Source organism: Aedes albopictus, chromosome 3 (assembly GCF_035046485.1).
Source record: "Aedes albopictus strain Foshan chromosome 3, AalbF5, whole genome shotgun sequence".
NCBI lineage: Eukaryota > Metazoa > Arthropoda > Insecta > Diptera > Culicidae > Aedes > Aedes albopictus.
In genome coordinates, this window is record NC_085138.1 from 185,535,683 (window position 1) to 185,554,137 (window position 18,455).

At 38.2% G+C, this 18,455-nt stretch overlaps 1 protein-coding gene across 2 annotated transcripts; it reads right to left on the reverse strand.

Moving 5' to 3' along the window:
• Positions 1-613: 613 nt before the first annotated feature.
• Positions 614-16,226, reverse strand: LOC109398780 (uncharacterized). Of its 2 annotated transcripts, none has more exons than XM_019671171.3 (3): positions 15,848-16,226; positions 1,404-1,797; positions 614-1,303 (listed from the first exon to the last, which is right to left on the reverse strand). In XM_019671171.3, the coding sequence occupies exons 1-3, from the start codon at positions 15,900-15,902 to the stop codon at positions 1,093-1,095; spliced, it is 660 nt and encodes a 219-aa protein (XP_019526716.3). In that variant the 5' UTR covers positions 15,903-16,226; the 3' UTR covers positions 614-1,092. The 2 variants fall into 2 exon arrangements, with proteins under 2 accessions (XP_019526716.3, XP_029733841.2); XM_029877981.2 differs by having other exon boundaries at positions 614-994; positions 15,848-16,200.
• Positions 16,227-18,455: the final 2,229 nt, after the last annotated feature.

The window sequence follows — 18,455 nt, forward strand, 5'->3', positions numbered from 1 at the left end:
AGGAAAACTATTTCTACAAAAGTAAGAAGAAGACCGACGAATGGTGTCGATATGTCAAATGATTGATTTGTTTTCATGCTTTACAGGAAAAATATAGAAACGGTGCCAATACTACCTTTAATATTTATTACGGCGTGTGCCAATGATAGGAACCCTATACCAGTTATGGATACATTTTTAAATTTCGGTTCCACTTCGCACTATTTACATGCGTTCCTTATGGGATTAGCCATAACTGGTACACTATGGCGAAGTAGGGTGCAAGGAAGCCAAAATTTTAAGGAAAATGATTTATTTCTCTCATAACTTGACCAAATTGTGATGTTTGAATGATTGTAATCATCTTTTGTGAACGTGATCTTTCGTTCAAACATTTTTTTCTTGTTGATTTGCATCGTTAAAGGTTGAAAATCATTTATGGCGAATTTGAGGTGCTATAGCCATAATTGGTACACTGAGCCTAGTGAGTTTGTGGATGTGCCATGATAGATCTTGAGATCGTGGTCAAACCAGTGATCGTACTCACGATTAAGCTGAATGTTGGATGAACGGAGTGCAAACTGCCCACTGTGGATATTTCTTTCTATTTATGCAACAAAACATCAATCAGACATAAGGTAACAACTCCATCCTATCGACACTCTTCAATATCTTTATTAACTTTTTTCATGCTGTTGCCCATTCATTCGATCGCATTCACGCTCTCAGCATTCTCACTTATAACAGTGATAATCGGCATTAGTGTGTATGTTCTTCAACGATGCTCTAGCTACTCTCTAAACTAAAAGATTACTGTCTCGCAGTCAGTGGCATGCTAATGGTAATTCTGGTTAGTTCGGTTAGTTGTCGCACGAAAATGAAGTCATTTCTTACGAGTCTTACAAGTTACCAGTTGGTGTAATCAGTCCTGTTTTGGCAATCTACGAGATTAATTGCAGTTAATGCGATCGCTTAGTTATACGAAGGAGTAGCGTTAACTTTTTCTAATACTGGCCTGAAAACACAAAGAAGAAGATAGCACGATTAGAATGTAGAAGTTTAAGTTAAATAAATATTAATTAGTTAAATATTCCATGCCCTAAAAAAACATGTTCAAAGTTCATCGGAGATCCTGTTGGATGAAATTTCAACGGTTTCAACCGAGCCTTTCACTCGCTTCTCTTCGGCGGTTTGGTTCGTGAAGTGGCTCGGAATGAAAGTGACCGAATCGGTCTCACTGAACACCGAATTCTGATGATCGTGATCTTGCGTGGGTGTCGACGGATCGGGGCTTGTCAGTGTGATTCTCGATGTGGGTGTAATGCTGTTGGTGCGTTGTTCGTGTATATTGTTGTTGGAGTAGTGAAATTGGTGAAAAGTAAAGGTTAGAATTAAAAACCATGAAACCGCAGTGCATCAATTACCTATCTCTGGCTTGGAACTGTGAAGTCACGGTAACTCCCCGCGGTTTTCGGAAATCGCATTCAACGGCAAAGGCGGCATCTCCAGGGGTAACGAGGTCAGGGTCGTGCTGCACGACGACGATGTTGGAGTACACCTCGTCGTTGTTGATCGTCTGGCACTGATCCAGATTGAATTTCATTTCCAACGATTTGCCGGCTCGTTTGGGTTTCACAAAGCAGGGCTCGGACTGTTTGTAGAAGCTACCCCGGGTGTACATAACGCCGGTGAAATCTTCCTCTGTCTTCAATTCGATACGCATTGAGTCAGCACCGCAGCGTAAATTCACCTTCTGCAGCCCGCGAGTCGATGCATCAATTTTGAACTGATCGCCAAGATCTTGCTCAAAGAGGCTTTCTGTGGATAGAAGATGGAGAATAAGGTGAAATGTAGTGGGGTTTCTTAGGCTTTTGCATTTATGAGTGCATATAATTTTTTAATCAATCAGTTTAATGGGTTGCAAATTTAGTACGATAGTATTCACGTCAGTTACTTTTATACAATAAGTTTATACATACTTTTCCATCTAGTGATTGTTTCTTATAACTCTGATATATACACATAATAAGAAATTCGATTTTATAGTGCATATGGCGTTATTTCTTCTATATGCAATTTTTTGCTCGTTTGATAAATAGAATTCCAGTTCTTCCCAATGCTATCAGAAATTAATGATTTGCATACCAAATTAATGGAGGGTCATGTAAGCTAATTTTCTGTGGCACTAGCATACACGTATGAACTGTACATATGAACTAATTGCAGAACTGTCTATCTTATATGGATACACGAGAATAATTTCGAAATATGTAATAGAGGAATTCATGTACCTTAAATTTACTGACGGTTGGGATTCCCATATCCCTTCGGGACGGTGCGCAAAAAAGTAAAATCTCCATACAAATGACTCAACTTTGGCTCTCCAGAACTCTTACACTCCCGTGCAAAAGTTTGGGGTCACCCCCTCATCTTTCATTTAATCCACTCGTTCTTAGACTCTATCGAAAGATAATGAGCTGGATTTGATTCGTAGGTACTTTTCACAAATTTCATATGAATTTTTTAGTACGAAAAGTTTACCTAAACTTACATGTTTTTCCTAAATCTGTACGAAAAATTGTTTTCCGTGTAATTTTACCCTCTAATACCCAAATTTTTGATTTTGATCTAAATATCATTTTTCGTCATCTAAAATCGATTTAAACATGTTTTGGAAGATGATTCTTTTTAATTCTCGATTTCGTGAATTTCAGTTTTTGATTTTTCTAATTTTTATTTTTGAACATCCCCACACTTTTATGTTTTTCCTGGAAGCCTATTTGGGGTACGGATTTTTTTTAGATGAAAACATTTTGAGATTTTATGATAATTGTTGAAATATTTTTATTTTTATTTTTTTTTCGTTTGAAATTTTATTTTCCGTGTAATTTTAAGGAAAATAATTTTTGAGTGTATTCAATTCCCTTGAACTATTAAACTAGGATAGAATAATTTGGGAAAAATTTAAAATATGTTAATTGTAACGATTCAGTACAAAATAAACAATGACTTCTAAAAAGTGACTAAAACATCAATTTTTCAATGATTTTTAAAAAATGTAAATACGCTTTAAAATGCACCAAAAACCATTTTGAAATATACAAAACAGTCCTAAATATCAGCCAAAAAATACAAAAAAAAAATGATTTTCCACGAAACAAAAATTACAAAAATGCTCAAACTATACCCCGTCTAAAGGCGGGGTTGGGTATTAGAGGGTTAAAATTGTGTCTTGTCGTTCAACTATCAAAGAAAGAATTGAAGTTGCACCAAAAAGAAATGACGATTTGAACAAAAATCCGACTCAGACTTCATTTGGAAGGTGACCCCAAACTTTTTCACGGTGACTTGTTAACCTAACTCGATAATTTAAATTATGTTATGAATTTTTCCGCTAAAATCTAGTGAATGGCTCTCAAAGAGGATAGAAATAGGGTAATGCAACTTTATTTTTAAAATTTGGTCGACCCAATTTTGAATTACACGCAAAACAATTTTTCGTACAGATTTAGGGAAAACAAGTAAGTTTAGGTAAACTTTTTATACTAAAAATTTCATATAAAATTTGTGAAAAAGTGCCTACGAATCAAATCTAACTCTTTATCTTTCGATAGAGTCTAAGAACGAGTGGATTAAATTAAAGATGACTGAGATATGACCGAAAAACATTTCCATGTTTTTGAGGGGGCGATCCCAAACTTTTGCACGGGAGTGTAGATTTCCCAACAAAACAACAATTCGACACTGATTTTTCATTTAGGCCTAACTGAAATTTTCGAGTTCTCTACATCGATCCTCTCTTTGTGTTATCACAGAATGTGTATTGAGTTTTCCAAAGATTTTTTGGTTGAAATGCGAAGAAGACGACTACATGTTGCTATAGAAACAAAAAGAATAATGATTTTGTTTGTTTTGATCAAATTATTATCGAAAGAGAGAGTCGACGAAGAGAAATCGATCAAGTCAGTTAGGTCCTTATAAAAAATCATTGTCGAATTATTTGTCCTCATTTGAAAGAACTACTCTTTATCTTTCGATTTCTAGCTAGATAAATCGAAAATAAAAAATATGGGACAGATAAAGCTTTTTCATGTTGTACGGTTTTTGTTCACTTTTTCTTTACCTTTTGTGGTTAATCTCACAGATAACGTGACTGAATTATTGCAACAGTTTACATCACATAAACAAAAATATGTTAAACTGTTAAGGGCGGACGGGACGGTCGGGGAAATATCCGCCATTGCTCTGTTGCTACTAAGATGGTAATCTCAGATTCTACTTCATATTTTGCAACAAAAACCTATCACTGTGTATGCTCACTTGCAGTGCATATGCTGATTATTTTTCAGCATCTTCAGTGCGATAGAACTCGAGATTACCATCTTCAAAATCGCGAGGCAAATTGTTAGAAAGAGAGGCAATAGTGCTGGTTCGTCACGAAAGGGATATAACCTGGGACAATTGGGCGTAGAACGGCAGTATAAGCTCCTGAAGAAGCTGCGTGCTTCACATCCCCGTGCAAAATTTTCCATGTACAAGACGCTAATATTGAGGTACTTGCTAGAGTACAGCCTCTGACAGACCGCTTTGAGGAGTTGTCGTTCCGGTTGCTCATCCGATGTGACGTTGTAAATCCGTTGGTCATAGAAAACTTGGAAAAGCTGCTCGAACAGAATCCTCAAACTCGTTTTATGAGTGTGTACTACTGGTACATGCAGGGCCGGATCTAAGGGGGGGGGGCGGGGGGGGGCAGGGCCTCGGGTTCCCACATTTTAGGGGCCCCCACAAATACCTTTTTTGGTTGCTAACATTAACTTTATTTTTCATATTGCTCAAGTACTATTCGAAAATGGACAAAATATTTTTTACTCATCTCTCAGAGGGGCATCCACATTCGCTCGGGCCCCGGGCCCCCACAATCCTTAATCCGGGCCTGGGTACATGACGCTGGAGGAAAGCGCATCTCCGATTAGCACCAATCGTGACAACTTCTCAGACTTCGACAGCTCCTCTGTGGATGTTGATCTCTCTATGAAGGATTAGATCCCCGGTATACCAGAATCTTTTCGTTCCGTAGGTATTCCACAATTTTTGCAAGTAGCATGTTAGCGGGTACAGACAGTTCTTAACAAATGGTTAAAAACCGGATTCGACTGGATTCGGTGTCTACAACGAATTTCATAGCGCCACCTTCATGCTTCAAAAGCCATGTTCTGTATACGTAGCTGAGCTAGCGACTATATACTACAATTTGGAGTACATTAGCACTCTTCCACCTGCGCATTACTTCATTTTGGAGCGGACCTGGTGTGATGGTTAGAACACTTGACTATCACGCCGAGGACCTGGGATCGAATCCCACTCCCGACAGACTCACAAAATGTGAGTTCTTCCTTCGGAAGGGAAGTAAAGCGTGGGTCCCGAGATGAACTAGCCTAGGGTTAAAAATCTCGTTAATAAAGATAAAAAAAAAAAAAAAAAAAAAAAACTTCATTTTTACCGACAGTCTAAGTTCTCTGGAGGCTATTCGGTCAATGAAACTGATGAAGCACTCAGCGTACTTTCTGAATGGAATCCATACGCCAGATCTTGAGTGCTTTGTCCAAACGCTCATACACCATCATCATAGCTTGGGACCCTTCACATTGCTCGATTCCAAGCAATAAGAAAGCGGACTCTCTGGCTAAGGTGGGCGCTAGTGAAGGCGATATTTACGAGCGTCCGGAGGCCTTGATCAGCTGGCAACACAAATGGAGAGATGGAGAGATGGGTAGATGGTTGCACTCCATCTTTCCACCATAGTTCAAAGGGTTGGATTTAGGCCGCGATTTCATTCGTGTGATGTGTCGGCTGATGTCTAACCACTATTTTGTTAAACGCACATCTTTTCCGTATTGGGCTCTCAGAAAGCAATCTCTGTGTCTGCGGCGAGGCTCACGAAGATAACGAACATGTCGTGTGGGGATGCGATGAACATCGTGATGTCAGATCTGAGCTGCATAAAATTCTCCGGGTCCGAGGAAAACAACAGAAACCCGTTAGAGAAGTGTTGACAGGCCTTGATTTGGAATACATGAATCTCATTCAACAGTTTTTGAAACGTGTTGATTTCAGAGTTTGATGTAGTACGTTCTTTGTTTTCGTTATCCGCCAGTTGGTTTTGCTGTCATCCCTGTCTGCCGCTCCCACTCAAGTTTGTCTTCTTCTTGTCGTTGTCTACCGATAAAGCCCTTTCTTTTTTGTTCCGTTTCAAATCAGGACATTTTGTCCCATCAATGTTTTTAGTATAAGTTTAGGACCCCTAAATCCCTCCCTCCCATTTTTTTATCTCTAACCTCGAAACAGACGCGAGTATTTCGGCTTCCCAAACTAACATAGCATTAAGGCAGTAAATTTTGTAAAATGTAAAAATATTGTTAAAAATAAACAAATGATTTCGGCTCAATTATGCCCATGAGGCGCCCGATCCTTCCAAATAAACGAATAAGTAAAAAAAGACGCTAATAAGACCGGTGGCCTCAACGAACAAGAGACTTGGACCATGCTCGAACTGGACTTCAAAACAATTGGGTGTACTAGAGACGAGTGCTCATGACGATCTTTGGCGGTGTATTGAAGAACAGTGTGTGACAGAGAAAGATGAATTATAAGCTCGCTGCACTCTATGGCGAACCCAGAATCCAGAAGGAGGCGAAAGCCGGAAGAATATGGTGGGCAGCACATGTTGAAAGAATGCCGGATAACCACCCTGTAAAGTTAATGTTAAACTACAGAGAAACAGACGCAAGACTTAGAACAAGTTGTATTAAAAAACATTGTTACGAAATCGCCATCGCCAAATGCTGATCATGCCGTGTTTGGACAAGCTATCATTAGATGGCGGTAGCAAGTAAACGTCAAACAGGAGCAAAAACGATGCCAGTGATGCGACTGGTCGATTGACTAACTACCGAATATTTGAATCAACCGTTATAAAGGTAATCGATAGGAAGCGAGTAGAGTGTGACGTCTGTTTCTTTCTAAGTAAAAAAAGACGCTAATAAGACCGGTGGCCTCAACGAACAAGAGACTTGGACCATGCTCGAACTGGACTTCAAAACAATTGGGTGTACTAGAGACGAGTGCTCATGACGATCTTTGGCGGTGTATTGAAGAACAGTGTGTGACAGAGAAAGATGAATTATAAGCTCGCTGCACTCTATGGCGAACCCAGAATCCAGAAGGAGGCGAAAGCCGGAAGAATATGGTGGGCAGCACATGTTGAAAGAATGCCGGATAACCACCCTGTAAAGTTAATGTTAAACTACAGAGAAACAGACGCAAGACTTAGAACAAGTTGTATTAAAAAACATTGTTACGAAATCGCCATCGCCAAATGCTGATCATGCCGTGTTTGGACAAGCTATCATTAGATGGCGGTAGCAAGTAAACGTCAAACAGGAGCAAAAACGATGCCAGTGATGCGACTGGTCGATTGACTAACTACCGAATATTTGAATCAACCGTTATAAAGGTAATCGATAGGAAGCGAGTAGAGTGTGACGTCTGTTTCTTTGTGGTTAAAAGTTCCTTTTTACAAGGCCTTAATAGTTAGAATGATTTTAACTGAAGAGTAATAATACAGAGAAACAGACGTCACACTCCGCTCGCTTCCCATCGATCACCTTTTCAACGGTTGTTTCAAATACTCGGTAGTAGATCGATTGACCACTCGCTTCGCTGGCGTCGTTTTTGCTTGACAAGACACAGAAGACGACCTTACAGTTGAGGTCGAAATTCGTATCTGTCAAAGGATGCAAATTCTTAGTGGAATTCAAAGGAACAGTACTTAGCACGATTTTCTTTTTACTTACAGATATTCCCCTAACAAGCCCAGGTTAATCATCATCATAAAAGTGGATCAATTCAACCTCGTCTGACACGATGACATTTGTCTAATTCCAGCTTTTCGCATGATTTCTGCCAATTTTGATTATGATTGGTATAGTACTAGTTTATTCGTGCGTGATAAACGGATTACGAACACATTCATATAGCCAAAATAGCTCTCTTTATGGGAAAGACAGGAATAACAAAAAACCGAACCATCTCCCGAAGACGCTATCGTGGTGAAGCGCATTCGTTTGACATTTTTGTTTTGTACAGTATTTTGATCGCTTGTGTTGCGAGTGTTGGAGACAAAGGCAGTCGAAAATCAACGAAAAGGTGTCAAAGACTGCGTGATCGTTAACAAGACTGACTCCGGAAAGTTGACTCCGGGGAAGTTGCCAGTTTGAGTTTTTTTCTGAACCCTGTCTTGCGACAACAAAACTATAGAATGCATTTCGTGATTTTTTTGACATATTGACCATTATTGGAGGTACTCAGAGAACCTGGTTTTCTTCCGGGGATTCGATCTAGGTATTAGGGATACCATAATATATATATTATATTATATACAGATTTATCTGTATTATACAGATTTTTGAGCATCCGTACAGATGCCTTTTTATATGAAATACAGATTTTTGAGCTAGAAGGGCTATTTTATCGTTGTATGAGATACAGATTTTTCATCCAATTTTGTAAGGGATACAGATTTTTCAAAAAATCATCTGGCATCCCTGCTAGGGATTTCTTCAGGAGCAGCTGTAGATTCTCAGAACAAACTATCGAAGGATTGTCAGAATCGACTCGTTCAGGATTCTCGGAAAGAGCTCTTGGTGGAAACCTAATGTGTAGAAAATCTTTGGAGAAAATCTTTGGAGAAGGCGATTCTGGAGGGAATCCAGCAGAAGCATTTGTAGAAATCCAAAAATAATGGTAAGGATGAAAAGCTCTCCTGGTTGGAATCCTAGAAGAAACGTAAGAAGGAATCCTATTACGAAGTTCTAGAGGAATCCCAAAAAGAACTCCTGGAGAAACCCATGAATAAAGCTCCGAAGGGTTTCTAGGAGGAATGCCTTTGAAGAATCATAAAAAGAACTCCTGATATAATTTCAGAAATTATTTTGAAGAAATCTCAGGAAGAACTTCTACGGGAACCAAAATGGAACTCATGGAGAAATTTCAAAAGAAAATTCCAAAATTCTTAAATAAAAAAATCCGAGAACAATTATCACATGAGTTTCTAAAGAAAGCTCCGCCGTAACTTTTACAGGAATGTCCAAAAGTAACTCTGGAAGAATCTCTGAAGGAGCTCCTGGAGAAATTTCAAAAAGTAAATTTAAAAATAGGCGCTTGGCTTAATCTAGAAGCAGTTTCCGGAGAAATCACAGGGTTCGGAAATTCTTTTAAATAAAAACTTCTCATTGAATTCCATGAAATAACCTAAAGAAATTCCAGAATCGTTCTTGGAGGAATCCCAGAAAGAACCCCTTAGGAAAACCAAAGAGTAATTCCGGAGAAATATCAAGGGATTACACAGAAAAATCTCATAAATCCCGTCGAAGAATCTTGAATGTACTTTTGAAGGTATTCCGAAGAATCGTTTAGAAGAATTTCACAAAATTACGAAAAGTATAGTACGGTGGGGCAAAAGTTCGACCCTAGTTGAAAATACAATTATTCTTAAAATATCGAAGCAGCTAAAAATAAATGAATACCGTGTGGTAATTCTACCATCCATGAGCTACAATTTTGCTGAACAAAATTACGCCAAATGTCTTTTCAATTTTGAGTTACAACACTTTTTGTATGTGTATGTTTTATTCGAACTCTTGCCCCACCCTGGGGCAAAAGTTCGAATCTAGCGTTTGTGGAATTTCGCTAACCGTAGCACACTAGTTTGACACTTTGGTGATAGGAATACCTGAAACCAATTAAAATTTAATGTTGGAACTGGGATACACTTTAAAGTTCGATCTGGAATTTACCCCAATCAGGGTTAAATTCACTACACAAAAAATTAGTAGTTTTCCACCAAATTCAGATAAAACAATTTTTTTTTCAACTTTGATCGAATTTTCTCACTAATGTCATCATTTTTAAAGATAATATGTACATCGTGCAGAATTTTAGGTTTTTACCTAAAGTTGTCACATTACTCGAACTTTTGCCCCACTATGTGCTAAATATGATTTCCAAATATTTTTTGTAAAAAGTTATACATGCTAAAGTATCTTCAAAATATACCTAGTTACGCCCCAAAATAAAAACCCGAATTCGATTTCATTACAATTCCATTCCATGCGTTGGAAGGACCATCGCATATTATATTTTTTTGTTCAAAAACCAACATTTTGTCATAACTGTTCGAAATATTGATCAATTTTCATAATTTTTGGAGTGAAAGACTCTTTTTCAAAAAGGCTTCGAACAACCTTGACACCGGAAAGAAATAATTTGTATTGAATTGAAAAACTTCAAAAGAAACTCTTACCCCACTCGAACTTTTGCCCCACTTTACTCTAACACCCAAAATAAACCGCATTGAGAAATACCTACTAAAAACTTCTAACATTTTTTTAAAGATAATCAAGCGATATCCAACGGAATGATCTCAGAAACATGTTTGGAGGAACCCCACATAATCCCGTGAGATTTGTCGCAAGTCAGGGTTAAAAAAACCGTATTGCCTTTTGCAAAATTATGAAGATTGATGTGTCGATGAACAGGGATCAGAAAATAATCACGGACTGGCATTTTCTTAGGGGGAAACAGGTTGCCGAAGTACATCTCGTACATAATTTTCGATGTTTTACACTGTTCTGGATTTTTCTTTTCTATGAAAACCATAACATATTCAGTTGGGCACATTCCTATTTTAGGTAACTTATTTTTGAACTGTCTTATCTCCGAAACCAGTGAACCGAATTGAATGAAATTTTGAACGTTTATCAACAATATATTAATGCTTCACAAGTCTTCAAAACACAGATACTTTTTAAACTTTGAAAAAAGTTATTATGTATTTACACTTTTTTGGTTTTTCTCGAAAAAGTGTAATATTTTACATCAATGTCATTTAATTTTAGTTTTGATATCCAAATATTTTCTCCTTCTATTCTCAAAATATCTCTAATAAGATATATTAGAGCCTGCTTGGATTAACGGAAAAACACATTTAGTAATTTTTGTGTGGTATTGTAAATTTTACTTATTTTCCTCTATATGGGTGAAAATATCAAACTGATGTAAGTTTATTCGTCGTTTTTCATTTTTTATAACGTCGTATCAAGTATCAATATATTGTTGATAAACGTTCAAAATTTCTTTTAATTCGGTTCACTGATTTCTGAAATATGGCAGTTAAAAAATTAGTTGTCTAAAAAATAGTGTTTTATCAGAACGGTTCTAACTTCGCGAAAGATTAACCAATCGAGCTCAAATCTGTACCAATAATGCACATATAATAGGTTGACAAACAGTAAAAATTTAAGAATTTTTGATGGACTTTATGAAAAGTTACAGCATGTTGAACTTTTTTGTGAAAGAAAAAAAAGTTGCCTATCTCAAACATTTTGGCCACCCCCTGTATATACCTATAACATCGCAACTGATATTTATGTAAGTATTTGTTAAACTTTCAAAGATTCACTGAGCAAACTCACCGTCCTTGAGAAGACCTAGCACATTTCAAGTCACAAAACAGGTCATCGAAGGGACAACTGCCCACAGCGGAAGTCGCAGAATAGAAAACAAACTGAGGAATCGCATGTGTCATTGGTAGTATCGTATGCCAAAGTGGTCTCCGGAAACCAAGGAGCATCGGAAGAAGAGCATTTGACGGAGGTATCGGCTGACAAAGTAATCGAAGTCCTGGACGAAAAATTGCAGGAAATACCCCCGGAGACTGGAGAAACAGAGCAGACACAGGCACACGCTTGTGCGACCGGATCAGCTCCGCAAAAGGATATTCTATGTAAGAAAAATATGGAGAAATTATAGGAGGTCGCATTTGCGATTAAAGGAGCAATCGAAAACTAGACAGCGAAGGAACGGCGGAAACAGTTTGCGAAGTCTAGCTTTAATTCTGGTTCTAATTCCCAGAAAGAAAGACAACCTTCAGAACGTTTTATTGAATATTTTGATTAGTTTTTTTCATAACCAAACTTAGTTAAAAAAAATATCGTCTCGGTACACACTAAACGCTTTCAGCAATATTTTGCTGAATTTTGCCGAGCTGAAGGGTCCAGCAAATTTTTTTGCTGATCTTTCAGCAAAGTTTGCTGAATTTCAGCAAAACGTTACTGGTGATCAGCAGAGTTTACTGAACAAATCAGCAAAATTTGGCTGACTTTCAGCAAAATTTTTGCTAAAGCCTTCAGCTCGGCAAAATTCAGCAAAATTTTGCTGAAACCCTCAATCGATTTTTGGTATGTAGAGCTTGCAATTAGGCAAGTGAGCCTCTCAAATAAACGATATGGTAAAACAAATACCTAGCAAATCCAAAAAAAAATACCATCGTTTGCTATTTTTATGACTTAAGACACTTTGCAAACAACAAGGCCAAGAAACGTCAAAATCTCATACAAATTCAAAACAGTGCAGTGCCCTATAGAAGTATTGCGCATTTCCCACCCCACTGGACCCCTTTCGCAGTTAGTATAAGTGGGGGATCGTGAATAAAACTGCGATTCAGCATCGAATCGTTTAGGTTTCTTCTGCGCACTTATTCAGCACCTTGTAATGCATAAGTGCGCAGAAGACACCGACACGATTCGATGCAAAATCGCAGTTTTATTCACAATCCCGCACTTATACTAACTGCGAAAGAAGTCCAGTGGGGTGGGAAGTGCGGAATACATCCGATCATTTTTTTTTTTGCACCTGTCAGTTTTTGCTATAACTCAATCAGTTTTGAAGTAATTTCCACAATAATTTGTACACAAGTAAGCACAATTAGTCAAATCAAGTCAAAATTGGCTAAGTTACATAAAAAAATTGACATGCGCAAAAATACTGAGGGTACGTACGATATTAAAATTATACAATAACGTTTGAATAAATTAAGCCCCCAAAGGGTTTAATAATTGTAAGTATGAATTTTATGAAAATTATCTTCATAAATTCTTAGAGGCATCTCCGCCACCATCAGAGGTGGAGGAACCTCCTTAGAATTAATGGTATTGTATTTGTAAGAATTCCAAATCCAATCCACAGATTTTTTTTTGTTTGTAAAAAAACGGGATGGAATGTATTTTTCTTCTAGGCGTAACGTCCCCGCTGAGACAGAGCCTGCTTCTCAGCTTAGTGTTCTCCGAAAACTTCTACAGTTTTTAACTGAGTGCTTCCCCTGCAAATGATCAGTTTGCATGTCTATATCACACAGAGCCAAAATTTGTGGAACAAATTTTCAGTATAAAGCGCTTTGCGACGCTATTTTCAAACTACGAATACAAATACTTATTACTGTTCACAAAATATAAGTGTCAAATCAAAAAAGGTATCATTGACCGCTGAAAACCCCTTCCAGAGACAATTTCTGGCTACTCCACTGCTTAGAATGGTTAAATGAAAACACAAATTTACATGATATATCATGTAAGCTATCATAACGATAAGCTTACATGACTACAATTAAGTTGACATCACGTTTAAACCTCAATATTTTTATTAGTGCGTGTGGTAGGCAAGTCGAGGACAATTCCTCTACATAAAGTTCCTGAACCGACCGGTTATTGAACCCGTCACCCTCAGCATGGTCATGCAGAATAGCCGTGCGCTTACCGCATCGGCTATATTAACTTTCTTTATAAAATCACACATAGGCGCCAACTTATGACTAGTTGGAGGGGGGGGGGGGGCGAATCTCTCCAAAATTAGACAATATTCATCTTTTTTCAGCTCAATGTACTAGTTTTCACGTGAATTTGCCTAAACAAGATAAACTGCGTTGATATTTTCTGAATTTCATCCCCCCAACTACGTCACAAGTTGACGCGTATGAAATCACTTATACAGGGGATAGACAAAATGATCGGGACAGGTAAAATTTTCACTTTTGAAAAAATGTCCAACTAGCTGTAACTTTTTGAAAAATGTATCGAATATTCTCAAATTTTTACTGTAAGTTCACCAACTAGTTGTGTATCAGTGGTCCAACTTTGGGAAGGATCGGGCCATCTTCCACGAAGTTATAAAGATTCTTTAAAAAGGTAAAATTATCCTATTGAAAATTTTGATATTATATCTCCGGTTTTAATGAACCGATTGCAATGAAATTTTGACCATTCATGACTTATATAATGAACTCTGAAAAACATTTGACCTAACGTGAAATTTTTAACAAGAGCAAAAGTTATAGCGATTTTTTTCTCACGTTTTTTTTAGCAAATTGAGCTATTTTTAATATGCATTCCATTACTTTTTCAATTTGTTGGCGGCTATGTTGTTACTTTCTTTCAAAACACATTTATATATAAGTCAATTAGAGGGAATTAAAATGAACTATAATTTGCATCTTGAATTTTGGAACGATGTTGAAGTTTTGGATAATTTGGTGTTTTATTAGAAAAATAATCTAATCGTTTTAATTTTCTTCCGTGTTAAGAATTTTAAGTTAAGTCAACGGTTTTTTCATAGATCATTATATAAGTTATAAATGGTCAAAATTTCATTGCATTTGGTTCATTGAATTTGGAGATATAACAGCTCAAAGTTGACTATCGGATAATTTTACCTTTTCCAAGAATATTTATAACTTCGTGGAAAATTGCCCGATCTTTCCCAAATTTTGACCACTGATACAAAACTAGTTGATGAACTTACAGTAGAAATTTGAGAATATTTGATGCACTTTTCGAAAAGTTACCGCTAGTTGAACATTTTTTGAAAAGTGAAAATTTTACCTGTCCCGATCATTTTGTCTATCCCCTGTAGTTCAGTCCATTCAGTAACGGTATGTAGGCATGGCAGTCCTATAGCAGAAGTGCCCAAATCAGAAGAAAAATGAACCCAAAATAATCAACTCCAGAATGTTGATGACATTCTTACGGCAATATGAATTCTGTACACATTAGATTGAACTTTGAACTGTGCTACAGTAGATTATTGCATTTATTGGATTCACAGCCGTTCAAGAAAATAGAAAAAGCAATGCTTAAATTTATTAGAACATTTTTCACTTATTCATTGTTTTAATTTAAGCACCTCTTGTTTCCCTTTTTGTCATACCATAACGCCATAAATATTTCAAATGGGATATGATAACAGACTGAAATTTAGGTTTTGAATAAATAAGGCCTCAAAATAAGGGGTCAAATATTTGGCAAGGAATGCACTAAAGATCAAACATCTGTTTGACGCTAATGAAAATTCGATCTTTGAGCATTGGTTTCTTTTTGAGCAATAATATTTGACCCTGTGTACAGGTATATAAACTTTAATAAGCAAACTATATCCACTATCAAACTGACACATTTTCATTCAATCGTCATGTCACAATCATCATCATATCTATGAAATCTTCAAACAACTACATTATTATTTGTTCGCTCCCCAAGGTGCAATTGCAATCGTCCTGTAAAATTTGTCCCAAGCAAAAATATTACATCACCGGTCACGAAACACTTTTCTTTTATATTTTTTCCAACAGCTACCAAGTTCGTATCCTATGCAGCACAGTGGGTGATTTAACAAGACTGCTAGTAAGTTTTTCATTTATTAAATTTTCATGTCTGCTGATTCACTTAACAGTTTCAGTTTCAGTTTTTGCGCACACATTCACGCCCAACAATCAATGCCGCGAAACATGCCGCAAATATCATTCCGATGAGCTAACCGGTTCCTAGTGAGGCTTTACCGAGGCATCTTCGTTCCGTTATGATCACTTTTCGCTTATCGAAGATTAAATACCACGTTCACTTTCAGTACTTAGTATTAATCATATGTGCAAATCAGTCTCATAAACTGTTCACCGACACATATTGCATCACTAAAAATTTACCTTCGGTTCTAGCCTCCATCACGATCATGGCAAAAAACAGCACAATTTTCTTCATTTTCACCAACAGTTCTGTTCTATACCCTCGCACAAATCACTCAATTGCTGCTGCCCGATATGGTGGCTGCGCGTGAAGACACCGTTATTCTTGCTCTCGCTGCTTTCTGTTCTGAGACCTAACCTGGCGGACACGTCTTCTCGGGTAAAAAACCAGTTGATGACTGTTCGCTGCCCTCGACGTCAGGTGGACTATTATATGAAGCAACGCGCTTGGTCTGGCCTGCCAACTTGGTCGTCTCTCTGGGTCTGGATGCTAACCAAGAGCTTTCGACGAAGCAGTCAGACGTCTCCAAGTGTGACGTTATTATCCCCTTCGAAAGGTTTTCTTCGCATTTGCCGGTAAAACACACCGAAGCAAAAGAAAAAATCTAGCGTCGTTCTTCGTGTCGTCACACCTGAAGACGGAGGCGAATCAATAGTCGTCTCTTTTCTACTGCTAGGCCAAGTTAAGCACGTGGTTGTTCGCCCAAGCCGAGGATATGCTCAAGTAGTGGGAAAGTCGGGTGGGTGGCAGAGAGAAAAACAAATTGTAAAAGCTCCTTCACAGTATGCTCCATATAGTGCGTCTAAGCATGGGACATGACAACAAATGTTCTAGGCATGAGTAGTACGCTTCATCATCCAATAGCCTGATAGGGAATCGCGCCACTTGGGCGGTGGCTTCTATATTCGTCTGTTTTCCACTATAGAGGAACAAAGCTCAAAATGCCAAGATGGGGTAAAATGGACCAACTGATAAAATCATTCCTTTATGGGACTTAAGGCGAATGAAGTCAAGATATGTTTGCATCGAACATTCTTCTAGAAGCAAGGCCACCAAACCCACGAAAAATCTTTTGATTTCCCAAAGAAAACTGTCAACTTCCGGTTTTTCGTGCTTGCAATTAAGGTTTTCTGGTGATTTTATTACCAGCCAAGTGTTTCCAACGAGATTGAGGCACACATGGAGACGCATAGTTGTTAATGACGCTTTCTATTTTAGGGGTCATTCCAATATTACGATCATCGTTTTGCGGGGAGGGAGGTAACACTCCATTTATTGAGTATACGAAAAAAGCGGGACAGAGGGGAGAAAAGTAGTCGGAAATGCCCGAAAACTGATGTACGTAATTTTTTAATGTTTTCATGAAGTGGCATCTTACCCCATGGCAGATGGTCGTTTTGCACCACTTCCGTTTTACGAATCAGTTTTTAAAAACGCTAAAAATCAATGAAAATGCAATAGTTTAGTGAATAGTTTTGCTGAAGTATCGAGCAAATATTGTCTAGTTGCTGTTACCACTTCGTAAGCTTAACAAATGAGGCTAATTGTCATTGGAAACGATGAAAGTTTGAAAAATGGCATTTTACCCAAGGGGGAGTCGCTGAGCACATCTTTACTTGCGCCAATTATTTTCAGTGTGCCACCAGGTGTTGAATTGTGCCTCAATGTGCCCCGAAGTGCCACTGCTTGATGATTCAGATTTTGCTTGGCAACTACCAAGACAACCAACTGTTTGTTTTCATTTTGCAGGTCAAATGCACATGGTTGCCTCGGCAAGCCTCGTTGGATAAATGCACGACTCGTGCTGAAAAAATCAACTTTTTGCAACTCGTTACATAAATAACTATTGCGATATTTCATTCCGTAAGTTTACGGAGTTTTAAATTAGTTTCAAGGCATTTCAGGGGTTTTTGTGAAGTTTCCGCGGTTATCAGGGCTTTCAGGAGAGCTTTCGCGTAAGTTTCAAATGGGTTTCAAGACGTTTCAGTGCATTTCATTGGATTTCTGGGGCCCTCAGGGCCCAGGGGCTCCATGAGCCGTTAGTAGAGTATGAGAGAATTTTCGTGGCATACGGATTGCTCTAGCGGAGTAAGACTACTTAGGCGTGGCGGGGGCCCAGCAGTGGGCTCTGTAGGGCCTCTTCAGAAATGTAAGTGTTGTATAATTCGTGTCGTAAGTACTACCGAGAAGTCTGTGTGATTTTGTGTGAACCGTGAATGTTTAAATATACCAGGTAGTAGTCGTTCTGAATGTGGGTTTTTCTCAGCTTAACTCCCGACAGCAATAGGCTTAGTCAGATTTAGGCTCCACCACCCTACGAGGAGATCACAGCCAACCACCCACCGTAATACAACAACCCACCACTAGAGGGACGGTTACCATCTACAGAGTGGCCATGAGGGGTAGCGTAGCGAGGCTATTAAGGATTTTGAAATTGGCAGGAGAGGGCAATGACCGAGGAACGAGGTCATGAACCCTTGGACGGTCGATGACTCCATGATTTCTTTCTCATTGTGATAGAGTCCGTCGGTGAAGAGGGAAGATTGGAAAAATTGAAAGAGTTTAAGGCTCAGACAGTTGGAAGAAAAGTAATATCCATGTCAAGTTCAAGGACAAGTAAAGTAGAGTTAAAGTAGAAAATACGAAATGCGAAGACGACTTCAAGTATGTGGAATAAGCGTCTGCGATTTGTAACCCAGATTCTACGACCGTACGACGCCCGTGGGTCCGTGAGCAATTCCGGAAAAGGCCGAAGACCGATCCGTAACGATATCGGAGGGATCCGGA